The following is a 17334-nucleotide window of genomic DNA, read 5'->3' as shown; positions in this document are numbered from 1 at the left end:
CCTCCCAGGAGATTCCCAGAGAGGCCCCAAGGAGGCTTCTCCCCATCTTTTCTGGCCCTGTTTCCTCCCAGGAGATTCCCAGAGAGGCTTCTCCCCACATTTTCCGGGTCTGTTTCCTCCCAGGGGATTCCTAGAGAGGCCGCACAGAGGCTTCTCCCTGCCTTTTCTGGTTACAGTTTTGGAGACTCAGGTTTTGGTAACGTGGAAGGCTCAGATTCCTCATCCCGATGTTATCTACACAACTGCAATCCAGGAGTTTATCCATGTAATCTTCTCACTGAGCTAACAATTCCTAGGTGCCACTGGTAAGGCTTACTGCCATCCTTTCATGCTAGAGATTGCTAACTCAACAATTACCGGTAAGTTAATGAAGTTATCTTCATTGTCAGGAAGCATCTTCCTAAAGTTTTAGATTGGGTCTTTCTCAGCTTCAGCTAAAGATGCCATGGATCAAATCTGGAACTTCTTAGCAGAGCATGTTTACCATGGGAGTACAGCGGTACCTCTACCTACAAACGCCTCTACTTACGAACATTTCTAGGTAAGAACCGAGTGTTCAAGATTTTTTTGCCTCTTCTCAAGAACCATTTTCCACTTACAAACCCAAGCCCCTGAAACTGTAACCGGAAAGGGTGGGGAGAAACCTCCACAGGGCCTCTCCAGAAATCTCCTGGGAGAAAACAGGGCCAGAAAAGGTGGGGAGAAGCCTCCGTGGGGCCTCTCTAGGAATCTCCTGGGAGGAAACAGGGCCAGAAAAGATGGGGAGAAGCCTCCGGGAGGCTTCTCGAGGAATGTCCGATATTGTTCTATGTACAATGCTTTTTTTATTGATCGTATATAATATTCTGATTTTCTGAGATGAGGGATTTGGAGTTTTCCATGAGCTATACCCTATAATCATCACAATTATGACAAATCACGGCTTGAAATATCTTACCTTGCTTGTTATGAGTCTCATATGTTAAGTTTCTCCTTTTAAGTTACATTTATTTATTTATTTATTTATTTATTTATTTATTTTATTATTTAGATTTGTATGCCGCCCCTCTCTGCAGACTCGGGGCGGCTCACAGCAAGATACAACAATTCATGACAAATCTAAATATAATTTAAAATATTTTTAAAAACCCATTAACTAAACAAACATACACACAAACATACCATGCATAAATTGTACATGCCCGGGGGAGGTGATTCAGTTCCCCCATGCCTGACGACAAAGGTGGGTTTTAAGGAGTTTATGAAAGGCAGGGAGAGTAGGGGCAGTTCTAATCTCTGGGTGGAGTTGGTTCCAGAGAGTTGGGGCCACCACAGAGAAGGCTCTTCCCCTGGGGCCTGCCAACCGACATTGTTTAGTTGACGGGACCCGGAGAAGGCCCACTCTATGGGACCTAATTGGTGGCTGGGATTCGTGTGGCAGAAGGCGGTTTCGGAGATATTCTGGTCCAGTGCCATGAAGGGCTTTAAAGGTCATAACCAACACTTTGAATTGTGACCGGAAATTGATCGGCAGCCAATGCAGACTGCGGAGTGTTGGTGAAACATGGGCATACCTAGGTAAGCCCATGACTGCTCTCGCAGCTGCATTCTGCACGATCTGAAGTTTCCGAACACTTTTCAAAGGTAGCCCCATGTAGAGACCATTACAGTAGTCGAACCTCGAGGTGATGAGGGCATGAGTGACTGTGAGCAATGAGTCCCGGTCCAGATAGGGCCGCAACTGGTGCACCAGGCGAACCTGGGCGAATGCCCCCCTCGCCACAGCTGAAAGATGGTTCTCTAATGTGAGCTGTGGATCGAAGAGGACGCCCAAGTTGTGGACCCTCTCCGAGGGGGTCAATAATTCCCCCCCAGGGTGATGGACGGACAGATGGGATTGTCCTTGGGAGGCAAAACCCACAGCCACTCCGTCTTATCCGGGTTGAGTTTGAGTCTGTTGACACCCATCCAGACCCCAACATTACTGAAAGGAATAAATGTTTGCACGATAATCTAACTTTTCGAGTTTCACCCATATGCTAAGTCACAGAAAATAGAATAATAGAATTGGAAGGAACTTTGGTGGTCTTCTAGTTTAATGGCTAAACTCACAAGACAACCCGAAGCAACCCTATTGTGTCCTCCAGTAATCAGAAAGGAAGTTTATAGTGCGTGCATCTTCCACACTTATTTCCACACTTTTCCCCCTTTTAGTTTACACTGTTCTTCCAAGAATATTACCTAACACCTGAAACTCTTGTTCCTGGAAACACAATAAATCATGCAAATATATCCTGTTCCAAATTATTTAAAAATATACATGCTCTAAATCTGAAAAAATCCCTTTTGTTGGTTGGTTTTGCTTTCTAATATTCCAACTGTCTACTATAGTCTTTCACAACACTTTCTAGTAGTGTCGTCTGTAGAACATTTCCTTCTGTTGACCTAAATAGGCTAAATGTGTAAAATGTAAATTCTTGGGGGAACTAAGCGACTCTCCATCTTTGATGACTGTGTTCTGACCTTTGCATATTTATCTAGAAGAATGTCGTGTTGTGAACAACGGGATCTACTTACAAGTAAGTGTGCCTAAGATTTCTCCCATGGAGCTAAGTGGCTTCAGGGTTGGGCCTCAGAACATACTCAGCAGCAGCTGGCTACAGAGTAGAGAAGACAGGTAAGTCAACCATAGTCACCCTAAATTGAATTGGATTGTCATTTCTACCATTCCAGAGTAGATTTTCTGGCTGGCAGTAATGACAATTATTGTCTACCCTGTGAAGAGGAGACTGAGTTAGAGTAGACTGCTTGCAATATTAAGGGTAGAAGTTACCCAGGCACATTTGTGTGATTAATAAACTGGGCTATCAATCAAGCACAGAAATCAGTCAAATTGGTGGGATTTAGAGAGTGCTCTAAACAAAAACCAAACAACCCCGCCTTATGTTTTAGCCACAATCAGATAAATAAATGAGCAGATTGTGTTTATTATTCAAAAAGTGTTAACTTTTATGAAAAACCATCACCAGGAGTTTACAAATATTTCTTGACTGCATAAAATGCAAGAGTTTAAATGTCCAGCGTTGGGGTTTAATGTTATAGTTCAAATTAATTCCAGCTGAAGACACAAATCAAAGATTTGAAAAAATCAGGAGACCTGTGTTTTTCTCACAGGGAGAATTCTCATTCTTAAGAGGGAAGGCAGATTAAGAGGTGAGTTTGAAGATGATTCAATCTGTTTTAGCATGAAATAAATTTACCAGGTTTGTGAGTAGAAGTTGAAGATGAGAGAAGTTAAAAATATGCTATACTGAGGTGGGTTCTTTATTTTTTTTATTTTAGAATAACTCTTGAATTTAGCCAGCCATTTTGATTTGTAAATCATGGTTTGTCTTTTTACCTGCATGTGTATGCTGCCTATTTATTTATTATTTATTTATTTATTTATTTATTGGATTTGTATGCCGCCCCTCTGCATAGACTCGGGGCGGCTAACAACAGTAATAAAAAACAGCATGCAAATCCAATACTAAAACAACTAAAAAACCCTTATTGTAGAACTAAAAATACATACAAATAAACATACCATGCATAAATTGTAAAGGCCTAGGGGGAAAGAATATCTCAGTTCCCCCATGTCTGACGGCAGAGGTGGGCTTTAAGGAGCTTATGAAAGGCGAGGAGGGTGGGGGCACTTCTAATCTCCAGGGGGAGTTGGTTTCAGAGGGCCGGGGCCGCCACAGAGAAGGCTCTTCCCCTGGGCCCCCCAAACGACATTGTTTAGTTGACGGGACCCAGAGAAGGCCCACTCTGTGGGACCTAACTGGTCACTGGGATTCGTGCAGCAGAAGGCTTTGCATTGCTGGCTGGCTGTGTTATGATTGAACCTGTTGCACAAACCCCTTGGCCTATGCAGGGGACTAATGTATGGCTTTGTGTGAACTCAGCCAATTATGGTTTATTTTAAAATCCATGACTCCCTAAGCAGCAGTTTTAAAAATGTGAATTCAGCCACTAGGAACTTTGAACTTGTTCTCTTGTTTCACCTTAAGAGACGTTTGCTTGCTGCCTTGTAATAAATAGACAAAGTGAACGATTTGAAAGGTTACAAACAGGTAACAGCTCTGCAGTTTTTCTTAATCTTGGCTACTCTAAGATGTGTGGACTTCAACACTCAAAATTCATGCACATTTGCAGATGGGGCTTTGTTCACTTGTGCTACCTGGTTCTTGGTGGGACCCAGACCATTTCCCAGAGGTTAGAGATACCTGTGATAATAATCTCTCTGTTTAAATTGCAGACGGACACCATAGATTTTAGCTATAAGAATTTTTTTTCTGGAAACCTTGCAAACGAGGTTGAGATTAGAACAAAGTTGCAAGAGAGAAATATGTAAATATTTTGGTTTGGAGATATCCCAAACTTTTCATTAGCACTTTGCAATTATTTGGAAGAAGGCTTGTTGATGGAGATCCTACTTACCACACTTTAAATCTAGCGGAATTTTTTTTTTCTAATTAACTTTCTTATCTGAATTTAACTAAGAAAATAGCAAATGTAATAATGATAAGCTGTTGTTCATCCTGTAATGTGTATCCATCACATCTTTATCTGTTTACTTCCAGTTTCAGTTGTGGTTGCTTAATTAAAGCATTGGAATATTAGCCTCATGTTATTTTTTTTTTCAGTCCTAATACTTGAATTTTGCCGAGGAATTTTATCTGTAACAGACAGATAAAGTTTGCTGCACATTGTATTGGATTCACATAATTTTAATCTGCATTTGCGGTCTGGAGGTAGGTGGAAAAAGAGGGCACAGATCATGCTTGTCATCTAACAAGCTAATTAAGTTTTGTGTGTGGGGTGTGTTTTTTTTATTTCTACAAACGTTGTGCCATCCTATAAAATTAATACCAATGTTTTGAATCTGCTTTTTTTTTTTTAAACAGAATGAAAATAGGATTTGCGCTGAAAATTGTGGCCCAGGATGGAATCTAACACAAATCTCTCACATAGGTGTTAATTATAGAAGAGGGTAAACTGAAGCTCGCACACACAAACACACACATATACACACACACTGACGCACACGTTCCATTGCTCACAGCAACCACAGCAAATCATGCCTCTCTTAGACTTAAGACTTGGACAGGACGAACGACTTCTGAACCACAATCACCTTTCCAAGATAGAAAGAAGAGCAGCCAATCCCCTCGGCCCGGCTAGTTCAAAGTTTGAGAAAGAATTCCAGGCGATGGTTTGCTTACTGCTGGTGGAACTGTGTGAAAAATTCACTTTCTACGGGATCGTCTGCAACATGATTCTTTTCTGCACCCTCAAGCTTGGCTATCACAATTACCAAGCCGCCATGCTCAACGTTTGCTTTGCTGGTGCGTGTACGGTGGCCCCAGTTCTGGTGGGCTGGCTGGCTGAGCACCCAGTGGGACGCATCAGACTGGTGTACCTGTGCGCCTTGCTGCATTTTATTGGTAGGTACCACTTTCTTGGGGCACCTTATGGTAGCTGGCAGTTATTTCCAAATGTAGACGGTGGGCAAATGATGGGTTTATGAAATCTGTAGCAAATTGGGCATTTGAGAAATCGATGTGAGGCAGGTTTTGAAATACAGTGGTACCTCTACTTACGAACTTAATTCGTTCCGTGACCAGGTTCTTAAGTAGAAAAGTTTGTAAGAAGAAGCCATTTTCCCCATAGGAATCAATGTAAAAGCAAATAAGGCATGCGATTGGGAAAACCACAGGGAGGGTGGTGGCCTAGGGGGGAAGGGAAAATTTCAATTCCCCCATGCCTGACGACAGAGGTGGGTTTTAAGGAGCTTGCAAAAGGCAAGGAGGGTGGGGGCAACTCTGATATCTGGGGGGAGTTGGTTCCAGAGAGTCGGGGCCGCCACAGAGAAGGTTCTTCCCCTGGGTCCCGCCAGATGACATTGTTTAGTCGACAGTACCCGGAGAAGGCCAACTCTGTGGGACCTAACTGGTCACTGGGATTTGTGCGGCAGAAGACTTGATAGACTGGAACATTTGTTAAGCAAATCTGGCTTCCCCCATTGATGTTCCTCATCAAAAATTGACTGGGGAGATTACCAATACCAATCACATGACCTGGGGATGTAAATTATAAATTTGTAAATGCATGCCAGTTACCAAATGCTCAAATTTTAATCATATGATCGCTTAGGGAGTCTAACAATTGTAAGTGTGAGGACCAGTTGTAAATAACTTTTTAAAGTGTCGTAACCTTGAATGGTGTATAAACAAATGTTTGTAAGTCAAGGGCCGCCTTAGTTCTTTTATAAGAGTCACCACGATCTGCTTCCAAAATTTATAAGGCTTCAAAAAAAAATGTGTTCCTTCAAAACTTCCCAAAAATGACATGTCTATTTTATGCTTTCAGATGTTCATCTTTCTTTCTGCAGGTACAGCCCTGTTACCTGTGGTGGCCTTCCCTTTTGAGGATTTTTTCATAGATAAGCACTACGTCCTCCACACTTTGGCTAAAAAGAAGCAGGAAGCCCTCTTCTTCATCGCATTGTTGGCCACCTGCCTTGGCTCTGGAGGAATAAGAGCCTTTGTCAGCCCTTTAAGTGTTTATAACCCCGATGAACATAAACCAAAGGAGCTTCTGTCCTTCTTCAACTGGTCAGTGTCATGTGCTGGTAATATAAGTGGTCATCTGTGGGAGGGGTAGCATTTTTTATTTCATTTCATTTTATTTATTTATTCATTTGTCCAATACACAAATACATAGGAAGAAAAATAGACATGTGATAATATAAAGAAGGGTGAAAGTGGACTTAGAGGAGAGGATTTATGAAAGGAAGAGAATATATAAGATAGGTCAAAGAAAGGAAAGACAATTGGACAGGGGACGAAAGGCACTTACTGGCCTCTTAGGAACCTGGAGAGGTCAATCGTGGAGAGTCTAAGGGAGAAATGTTGGGGGGTTAGGGGTTGACACAATTGAGTCCAGTAATGAGTTCCATGCTTCGATAACTCGATTGTTGAAATCATACTTTTTACAGTCAAGTTTGGAGCGGTTCGTATTAAGTTTGAATCTGTTGCGTGTTCTTGTGTTGTTGCGGTTGAAGCTGAAGTAGTCATTGACCGATAGGACGTTGCAGCATATGATCTTGTGGACAATACTCAAATCATGTTTTAGGCACCGTTGTTCTAAGCTTTCTAGGCCCAGGATTGTTTGTAAGTCTATTTTCGTATTTTGGATAAATCCGAATGTGCTTTGTTTGTTGCAAGCTATGGAATTTGATGCCAAGGTTTCACTTGCGTTGTTAATTATCAAAGAGGGCAAACAGTAAGGTCCAACGATCACTGATGAGCCCATTTATCAAAGAATCCTAGATATGGAAAGACCCGCAAAGGTCATCTAGTTCAAACTCCTCTTGGTTCAGGTTCCTTTAAAACACTTTAGACAGGTCTGTTTGAAGATCTCCAATAATAAGTGCAGTGATGGCCTAGTGGTGAAGACACTCACCTCGCACTCAGAAGGTCGAGAGTTCAATCCTAAATAGTAGCAGATGTTTCTCTATCAGGGTGCAAAGAGAAAATATCTGCTGTGAATTCCACACGGTGTCAGGAAGGGCATCTGGCCAATAAACGCTCAGCTCCATCTAATTGCCCCAGCTCTACCTGGAATTAGAGGATTACAAGCAGTGGAAGGCTGCAAAAAAATTTACTACCACGCTATGAGCATGGCTTATTTTGTGGGTGTGGCTTGCTGGCCATGTGACCAGGTGGGAGTGGCTTAAAGGTCATGTGTTACACCAACACTCCGCAGTCTGCATTGGTTGCTGATCAATTTCCGGTCACAATTCAAAGTGTTGGTTATGACCTATAAAGCCCTTCATGGCATCGGACCAGAATATCTCCGGGACCGCCTTCTGCTGCACGAATCCCAGCGACCAGTTAGGTCCCACAGAGTTGGCCTTCTCTGGGTCCCGTTGACTAAACAATGTCGTTTGGCAGGTCCCAGGGGAAGAGCCTTCTCTGTGGCGGCCCCAACTCTCTGGAACCAGCTCTCCTTGGAGATTAGAACTGCCCCCACCCTCCTTGCCTTTCGTAAACTCCTTAAAACCCACCTTTGTCATCAGGCATGGGGGAATTGAGATATCTCCCTCGGGCCTATACAATTTATGTATGGTATGTTTGTGTGTATGTCTGCTTAATAACAGGTTTTTTTAAATGTTTTTAAATTATGGCTGCATAGCTAGAGGTATAACAAGCAGGAAGAGGGAGATTATGATCCCGCTATATAGAATGCTGGTGAGACCACATTTGGAATACTGTGTTCAGTTCTGGGGTCCTTACCTACAAAAAGATATTGACAAAATTGAACGGGTCCAAAGACGGGCTACAAGAATGATGGAAGGTCTTAAGCATAAAACGTATCAGGAAAGACTTAATGAACTCAATCTGTATAGTCTGGAGGACAGAAGGAAAAGGGGGGACATGATTGAAACATTTAAATATATTAAAGGGTTAAATAAGGTCCAGGAGGGAAGTGTTTTTAATAGGAAAGTGAACACAAGAACAAGGGGACACAATCTGAAGTTAGTTGGGGGAAAGATCAAAAGCAACATGAGAAAATATTATTTTACTGAAAGAGTAGATCATTGGAACAAACTTCCAGCAGACGTGGTAGATAAATCCACAGTAACTGAATTTAAACATGCCTGAGATAAACATATATCCATCCTAAGATAAAATACAGAAAATAGTATAAGGGCAGACTAGATGGACCATGAGGTCTTTTTCTGCCATCAGACTTCTATGTTTCTATGTTTCTATTAGATTTGTCATGAATTGTTTTATTGCTTTTGTGAGCCTCCCCGAGTCTACGGGGAGGGGCAGCATACAAATCTAATAAATAATAATAATAATAATAATAATAATAATAATAATAATAATAATGTGAGTGGCTTAAAGGTGGCCAACTTGATGTCGCTCACGTCAAGGGTTTAAGTTGGGGTTAGGGTGCCTGGCCTCTCCTCGCCTCAAAGAGATACAATTTCCATCACTATTACTGAACATCCAAAATATATTATTTAATTCTATGTATAAATGCCATATGTAGGTGCACCCTTCAGTAACGTTTGCAGTTATTGAGTTCATGAATGTTAATTATCTTCTAGACCAAGGAAAAGAAATAGGAGTTTGTATAACTGTATGCCCATCCTTGTTTTTCTGGCTTGGATATGTTGGAAACAGTCCAGGTTTTTCTAAAATAAACGAGAGAGAGGGAGGGAAATATTTACTCAATTGGACAGGAAACCTGATGATTCTTCCTAACTGGGAAGTACCTTTTCTTCTCTTCTGGAGCTAATGAAGATCTTTATTTTTATCCCCTTTCATTAGGAGTCTTGTTAACAAAGGCAAGTTCTCACTTCAGAGTAGCCTCTCAGGATATTGTTGGGGTGTAAATCAAAAACTGTTTTGTTTTGTTTTTTCTTCCTTGGGTGCTTTTCTTTTTTAAGCACACAAATCGGAGGCAACTTGATAAATTTTCCCATCAGTGAGAGATAGCAATTGAGGAGAGCCAGATGTGCTGCCAAGAGCCGTACCAGAATAGCAACTTCAGCATCAGGGGGGAAAAATGCACATTAGAAGAGTGACAGAATAGCACGGTTGGAAGGGACCTTGGAGGTCTTCTAGTCCAACCCACTGCTCAGGCAGGAAACCCCATATCTGTGGTGGTGAACCTATGTCACGTATGCCAGAGGTGGTATACATACAGGGTTGGGCAGCAGGCAGGATGGGGTGGAACGCAGTTCCACCGTCGGAAATGAAGATGCGTGCGCAGCTCCAGCTGATCGGTGGCTGTCACTTCCTGGGTTATCGGTCTCAGCTCTGCTGCTGCTGCTGCTACATCTGCACTCCTTGCTTTTTTCCTCTTTCCTACTTCCTGGCCTCGGACGAGCTTCCCTCTCTCCTGCCCGGCCACCTCCTGCCTGAGGTGCAAGCAGAAGGCGTGGGTGGAAGTGGCGCTGGCAGCATTTATGCTTCTGGCAGCACCCATTCGCCTAGCTACACAGCCTGAGGCGGGGAGGTGACCCAGGAAGGAGAGCGCGGGAAACGTGAAGCAAATTGTCACCCCAGCGAGTGACACTGGTAAGGTTGTAAGTCGAGGACTTAACAGTTCACTTGAACGATGATGATCGTTCAAGCCACTCCCACCTGGTCACATGGCCGGCAAGCCGCTCCTACCCAGTCACATGCACATTAATCCACACCCACAAAATAAGCCACACCCACAGTGTGGCAGTAAAAATTTTGGCTGCCCATTACTGCATACGGAACCGCCTTCTACTGCACGAATCCAAGCGGCCTATAAGGTCCCACAGAGTTGGCCTTTTCCGGGTCCTGTCAACCAAACAATGTCATTTGGCGGGGCTCAGGGGAAGAGTTCAAACATTATGATGTCAAAAAAGTCAACTGTTTCCATTAGTTTGTCCACCCCCTGTATGTTTTTATATGTATGTCTACGGAGAGGGGCGGCATACAAATCTAAATAATAATAATAATAATAATAATAATAATAATAATAATAATAATAATAATAACCGAATTCTGAAGCATAACACACCAGACATCCTGATTGTGGAGAAAAAGAAAGTATGGATCATCAACATCGCAATCCCAGGGGACAGCAGAATTGAGGAGAAGCAGCTAGAGAAATTAGTGAAATATGATGATCTAAAAATCGAGCTGCAACGACTCTGGCATAAGCCAGTGAAAGTGGTCCCAGTGGTACTTGGCACGCTCAGTGCAGTGCCAAAGGATCTCAGCGGACATTTGAAAACCATCGGAATTGACAAAATCTCCATCTGTCAATTGCAAAAGGCCGCTTTACTGGGATCGGCAAACATAATTCGCCACTACATCACGCAGTCCTAGGTGCTTGGGAAGCACCTGACTGGTGATGAAATACGAAAGCCAGCATAGTGATCTCGTTTGCTGTGTTGTATTGACATAATAATAATAATAATAATAATAATAATAATAATAATAATAATAATCCAAAGTGCAGACTCTGTAAAGAAACAGATGAAACAATCGATCACATACTCAGCTGCTGCAAAAAAGATTGCACAGATTGACTACAAGCATAGACATGATGCTGTGGCACAGATGATCCACTGGAACTTGTGCCGGAACTACCATTTACCAGTGGCAAAGAACTGGTGGGATCATAAGCCTGAAAAAGTAGTAGAAAATGAGCAAACAAAACTACTGTGGGACTTCCGACTTCAGACTGACCGAATTCTGAAGCATAGCACACCAGACATTGTGATCGTGGAGAAAAAGAAAGTATGGATCATCGACATCGCAATCCCAGGGGACAGCAGAATTGAGGAGAAGCAGCTAGAGAAATTAGTGAAATACGAAGATCTAAAAATCGAGCTGCAACGACTCTGGCAAAAGCCAGTGAAAGTGGTCCCAGTGGTACTTGGCACGCTGGGCGCAGTGCCAAAGGATCTCAGCGGACATTTGAAAACCATTGGAATTGACAAAATCTCCATCTGTCAATTGCAAAAGGCCGCTTTACTGGGATCGGCAAACATAAGTCGCCGCTACATCATGCAGTCCTAGGTGCTTGGGAAGCGCCCGACTGGTGATGAAATACGAAATCCAGCATAGTGATCTCGTTTCCTGTGTTGTATTGAAATAATAATAATAATAATAATAATAATAATAATAGTAATAGTAGTAGTAATAATAATAATAATAGTAGTAGTAGTAGTAGTAATAATAATAATAGTAGTAGTAGTAGTAATAATAATAATAATAATAATAATAGTAGTAGTAGTAGTAGTAATAATAATAATAGTAGTAATAGTAATAGTAGTAGTAATAGTAGTAGTAGTAGTAATAATAATAATAATAATAATAATAATAATAATAATAATAATAATGTTTTGCATGAGTTTCAGAAATGGAGGGCTGTCACAAAGGAAAATTTCTCTCCTCGGGTGTAGATTATCCTTTAACAAAATTCAGGAGTTCATCTCAATAACATGGGAAAACAGCAGCACTGTTCCTACAGTAGTTTCAGATGTGCCCCAGTCTCATCCCTGAGCTCTTTACCATTGTGAATTTAGGAGAGGAACACAGAAACTTAGAAAATGTGCTTTAAGGACGCTGAATGCCTTTTATTATTGAGAATTAAAGCTTCAGTGAGAATGTGCTACTTTTTGTTTCCTTGGAGAATGGTTTTACTGAGTTTAGCTTCTTTATTCTTCTCCACCATCCCTCCCAATTATTTTGACACCTTTTCTTTTGGAAGAACTCGTCCCTAAATATTGCAGCTTTACCGAAGGGAAAAATATTGTTTGGTTCTTCCCAGCAAATTCTTCCTCCTTGACCTACGCGAAAGAGAGAGGGAGAATGAAAGGGAAAAGGCTTCCTTTTTAAAAATTCAATTCTGGGTTTTAATCCTTAATTAGCAACATCATTTTGATTAAATAAGGCTCCGGAGAATTAAGGCTGCAGATCCATCTAAATGGTTGCTCGGGAGAATTTATTGTTCTGCAGTCCTAGTAATTCAGGAGAAGGTGGGTTATTTAATCAAAGTGACATTTCCTAGCGTTGATTACAAAAGAAAAGATTAATTTTTATAAAATAGATCCTTGAGGTAATCTGAGAAGGGTGTTGCAGGAGTTTAGACTAGTTGGAGAAAGTCAGGTGAGAAAATTGTTTCTCTAAAGATGGATGGATGAGTACAGAGGGAAGGAAGGAAGAAGAAGGAGGGTGAGAGAGCTGCCCCGAGTCTGCGGAGAGGGGCGGCATACAAATCCAACAAATAATAATAATAATAATAATAATAATAATAATAATAATAATAATAATGGAGGGAGAATGGGAGGGAGGGAGAAAGCTGGAGGGAGGTGGGAGGGAAGAAAGGAAGGAAGGAAGGAAATGAAGGAAGGAAAGGAAAGAAAGGGAAGAAAGAAAGAAAGAAAGAACGAGATAAAGAAAGAAAGAAAGAAAGAAAGAAAGAAAGAAAGAGGAAGGAAGGAAGGAATTGAAGGAAGGAAAGGAGAGAAAGGAAAGAAAGAAAGAAAGAAAGAAAGAAAGAAAGAAAGAAAATACCCTTGTAATACAGGTAGTCCTTGACTTATAACCACAACTGAGACCAGAACATCTGTGGCTACACAATGCAATCATTAAGTGACTTCTGGCCAATTTTATGGTCTTTTCTCTGTGATCATTAAGCAAATCTCACAAAGCAAATCCAATCTTCTCCCACTGACTTTGCTTGTCAGAAGCACCTTGGGAAGGCCGAAAAATGGTGATCGTGCAACCCCAGGATGCTGCAATTGTCATAAATACATGCCAATTGCCAAGGCTCCAAATTATGATCGCGTGGCTGCAGGGACACTCTTAAGAACTGTAAGTGCAAAGACTTGGTGTCCCAAGGTCACCCAGATGGTTTTGTGCCTAAATTGGGAATAGAACTCATGGTCTCCAGATAGCTAACTTGGTACCTTAATCACAATACCAATCTATTTGTCTTCATAGTAATAAAACTAGCCAAAGACAGCTGTATATTTCACCCCACTCCATCCTTGTAATCTCTTCCTGACTCCATAGTTGCTGATAGGCATCTCTTTCATTGGGGTTCAAACAGGGCGGTCCACCAGCATCTTCTCTGTGGCTCCTGGGATCGCTTTCTATTTTGGGTGGCCCTCTGAATTGAGACCTCCTTTGCATTTTGGAAGGTGTTGCAGATGCTTGCATTACTGTCCAGGAACCGCTCTGTCAAAATGGTCCTTCGCCCTGATCTCCTCCTTGTATTGCTCCCCTGAAATTGACACGAGGAGGTAGATTGCCCCAAACCAGAGGTGGGTTCCTCCCAGTTTGGACCAGTTCGCCTGAACCGGTAACGACCCACTGGTGACATTACAATGACATCCAGCACCGCTCCAGTCGGTGCCAATCCATAGGTGCCAACTTCTTTTTAAAAAAATATTGTTTTGAATATTTTTTACAATTTTTTTTTTCTTCTGAGCATGTACAGAAGCTGAGATTCGGCACTGTGCATGCAATGACCATCTTGTTTTCATCTTTCTTTCTTTCTTTTTCTTTCTTTTTCTTTCTTTCTTTCTTTCTTTTTCTTTCTTTCTTTTTTTGAATTTTTAAAAAATTTCTTCTGAGAATATACAGAAGCTGAGATTCGGCACTGTGCATGCGATGACCATCTTGTTTTAATCTTTCTTTCTTTCTTTCTTTCTTTCTTTCTTCTCTCATTATTATTATTATTATTATTATTATTATTATTATTATTATTATTATTATCATCATCATCATCATCATCATCAGCCCTGGAGATAACAAATGGTCTCCAAAACTGTTAGTTTCCAATAGAGCTATCCTCCATGAAAGTATACAACCCCTTTTAAAAACTATCCCCATTAGTTGGCCATAAGTATGTCTTGGGTAATGAATTCCACAGATTAATTATAGCCCGTGTGAGAAGTATTGCACCTAAATCTATTTCCAGTCAGCTTCACTGGCCATAAATGATGTAAGTTTATTTAGGGAAGATCATCTCTCCACAAACCATTTACAGAGCTTTGGAATCCTTCCTGGGAGCTGATTAAAGTTGAAAACATAAGGAAAGGAGAGTCGAAGAAGAGTGAGGAACTTTAGTTTAGTGCAATCTGTGAATCTAACCATTGTGGGGGGGGGGGTTTCTCCTTCTCCTTTAACCTGGTACTACCATTGGCTCCTTCCCCCTCTCTCTTTATTTCTTGGAGGGGGGTCTCTAAATGAGAGGTAGGAGGGGTGGAGATCCAGCCTATGTTGAATTGGAGGTGTTTTAAGAAAACATGTAATTGCTTTGAGTTTTGGGGGCCCCTGCACTGCAAGGCACTATTAATTTAACTTCTTATCTTCTGAGGTCCCTATTCTGGGTATATATCTTAATTGCTCGCAGCTTCACTTGGAGACATCATTATTTCCTTCTAACCAAGCAACAACCGGATAATAGCTGGGATGTGAATATATATGGTATTAATTGGAACAAAAGAAGCCCCCTGTTAGAAAATAAGAGCAGATCAAATGTTCAGCTAGCGGGAAATCAACAGTTCTAAAAAAGTTGTGCTTTGTGTGAGTTGCTAGCTTACTCCTCTCAATCTGGTACCCAATTGAGATTCCTTATGGCCTACCTTAGCGAATGGATTTGTTTTTGTGTTTGTGTGTGTGTATGTGTGCCGTAACACTACAACTTTTAGTTTAGTAGCAGATAAACAGAAAAATGGTACAAACCAGCAGCGGTTGAATACATAAATTGAATACAGTCTTGTTAAAAGAAATTAGACACTCAGTTTTTCCTCTTTTTTTCTGACTATAGGTCAATGATGGCGAACCTTTTTAGCCTCTATTTCAAGCTGTTTTGCTGTCATCAGCTAGCCATAATCTTACTCTGGAGTCTGTCTGTAAGGCAGTAGGTTTAACCTACTCAAACTATTCAACTATTCAAAGTGTTGGTTAGGACCTATAAAGCCCTTCATGGCATCGGACCAGAATATCTCCGGGACCGCCTTCTGCCACACGAATCCCAGCGACCAGTTAGGTCCCACAGAGTTGGCCTTCTCCGGGTCCTGTCGACTAAACAATGTCATTTGGCGGCCCCCAGGGGAAGAGCCTTCTCTGTGGCGGCCCCAACCCTATGGAACCAACTCCTCCCAGATATCAGAGTTGCCCCCACCCTCCTTGCCTTTTGTAAGCTCTTAAAAACCCACCTCTGTCGTCAGGCATGGGGGAATTGAAATATTCCCTTCCCCATGGCTTATAAAATTTATGTATGGTATGACTGTATGTATGACTGATCTCTTAAGTTGGGGTTTTTAGATTTTTTAATATTAGATTTGTTTACGTTGTCTTTTTATTGTTGTTAGCCGCCCCGAGTCTGCGGAGAGGGGCGGCATACAAAACAAATAAACAAATAAACAAATAAACAAATAAACAAATAAACAAATAAACAAATAAACAAATAAACAAATAAACAAATAAACAAATAAACAAATAAACAAATAAACAAATAAACAAATAAACAAATAAACAAATAAACAAATAAACAAATAAACAAATAAACAAATGAACAAATGAACAAATGAACAAATGAACAAATAAACAAATAAACAAATAAACAAATAAACAAATAAACAAATAAACAAATAAACAAATAAACAAATAAACAAACTTCTTTTTTTTAAAAGTAATTTTTATTGAATATATCTATTAAAAACACAACACAAACACAACATGTAAAAGCAGTAGCTTTAACCTCTAAGGGTATGGCTAGCAGGGTGATTCAACATATTTTTGCTGATAACAAAAAGGAAGGGAGACTAGTATAGATTTATTTCAAGCTATTTTGCTCTCATCAGCTAGTTATACCCTTACTGGGATTTGGCTGGAGAATTCTGAGAATTGAAGTCCACCCGTCTTAAACTGGCCAAGGTTGAAAAACACTGTCTGGATCTTCCACTTTTTTCACAATATATGACTGAAAACTGCTCTGGAACAAAGATGATCCCTTTTTGATTCTGGCCCACAACGTTTTTTTCCTTTACCACCTTCTCTTCTATGGTTAGTGAATTTTAATTTCTGCTCTTGCTAAAGGTAGATAATATACTAATCAAGATAGTAAACGAAAGAGCACTTTACCTGTGCTTCTAAAATACCTGTGTAACAATTCTATATTTTAATGCTTATCTGAGCTACTCATTCCCCATTATCTGTAAGTGGAAATGTTCGGTGAGTTAACAAATCCCTATCTTTGTGAGATTGAAAGTTTGAGTAAATGAATCCATAATCTGAGAGGGAGAATTTGTAACTCCTCGTGTAATAGTACATAAATCTGCTCTATGTGGGTCTCACACCTCTGGGACAATCTAGACTTGCGTGTACGTGTAAACTGAGGAAACCCCAAAGAGTGATAATTCAAGAGCAGGATGGAATCTATGCGTGCAGATGGACTGAGATTCAATTCATGACTTCTCCAGGTAAAACTGGGAAATGACCTCCTCTGAAACCTTGTGCTTTTCTTTGCCAGGTAACATGGAACAAAGCTAAAGTACACAATTGCAATTCTTCATAAAGTAAATTTGCAGTGGCCTAGCCATTCTGCAGATTTATATTGCACCATTATTTATTCTGTGCAGATTGAGAGAGAGAGAGAGAGAGAGACGTACAGCAAGAGTTCTACAGGTGTTTATTCAAACCCCCAAAACCGGTACTCAGAAAGTATTCCAATTACTCATTACCAGACTCCGTGGTGTCAACCCCAACCTTTTTTATTTATTTATTTATTTAT

At 40.9% G+C, this 17334-nt stretch overlaps 1 protein-coding gene across 6 annotated transcripts in view; it reads left to right on the top strand.

Annotated features, from left to right (window-relative positions):
* Positions 1-2637: 2637 nt before the first annotated feature.
* The window catches only part of SLC15A5 (solute carrier family 15 member 5), a 53491-nt gene continuing 38794 nt past the window's right edge, over positions 2638-17334 (top strand). Inside the window, exons 1-4 of one of the 6 annotated variants that reach the window (XM_070754305.1) lie at positions 2638-2656; positions 3154-3192; positions 4929-5468; positions 6416-6638. In XM_070754305.1, coding sequence (XP_070610406.1) covers positions 5102-5468; positions 6416-6638 — 590 coding nt within the window. In that variant the 5' untranslated portion in view covers positions 2638-2656; positions 3154-3192; positions 4929-5101. The other 5 variants (XM_070754307.1, XM_070754301.1, XM_070754303.1 and 2 more) reach the window with 5 other exon arrangements.

The sequence above is a fragment of the Erythrolamprus reginae genome, chromosome 6 (assembly GCF_031021105.1).
Source record: "Erythrolamprus reginae isolate rEryReg1 chromosome 6, rEryReg1.hap1, whole genome shotgun sequence".
Classification (NCBI taxonomy): domain Eukaryota; kingdom Metazoa; phylum Chordata; class Lepidosauria; order Squamata; family Dipsadidae; genus Erythrolamprus; species Erythrolamprus reginae.
The sequence above is the reverse complement of the archived record's forward strand: the minus strand, read 5'-3'. Positions and strand labels throughout refer to the sequence as shown.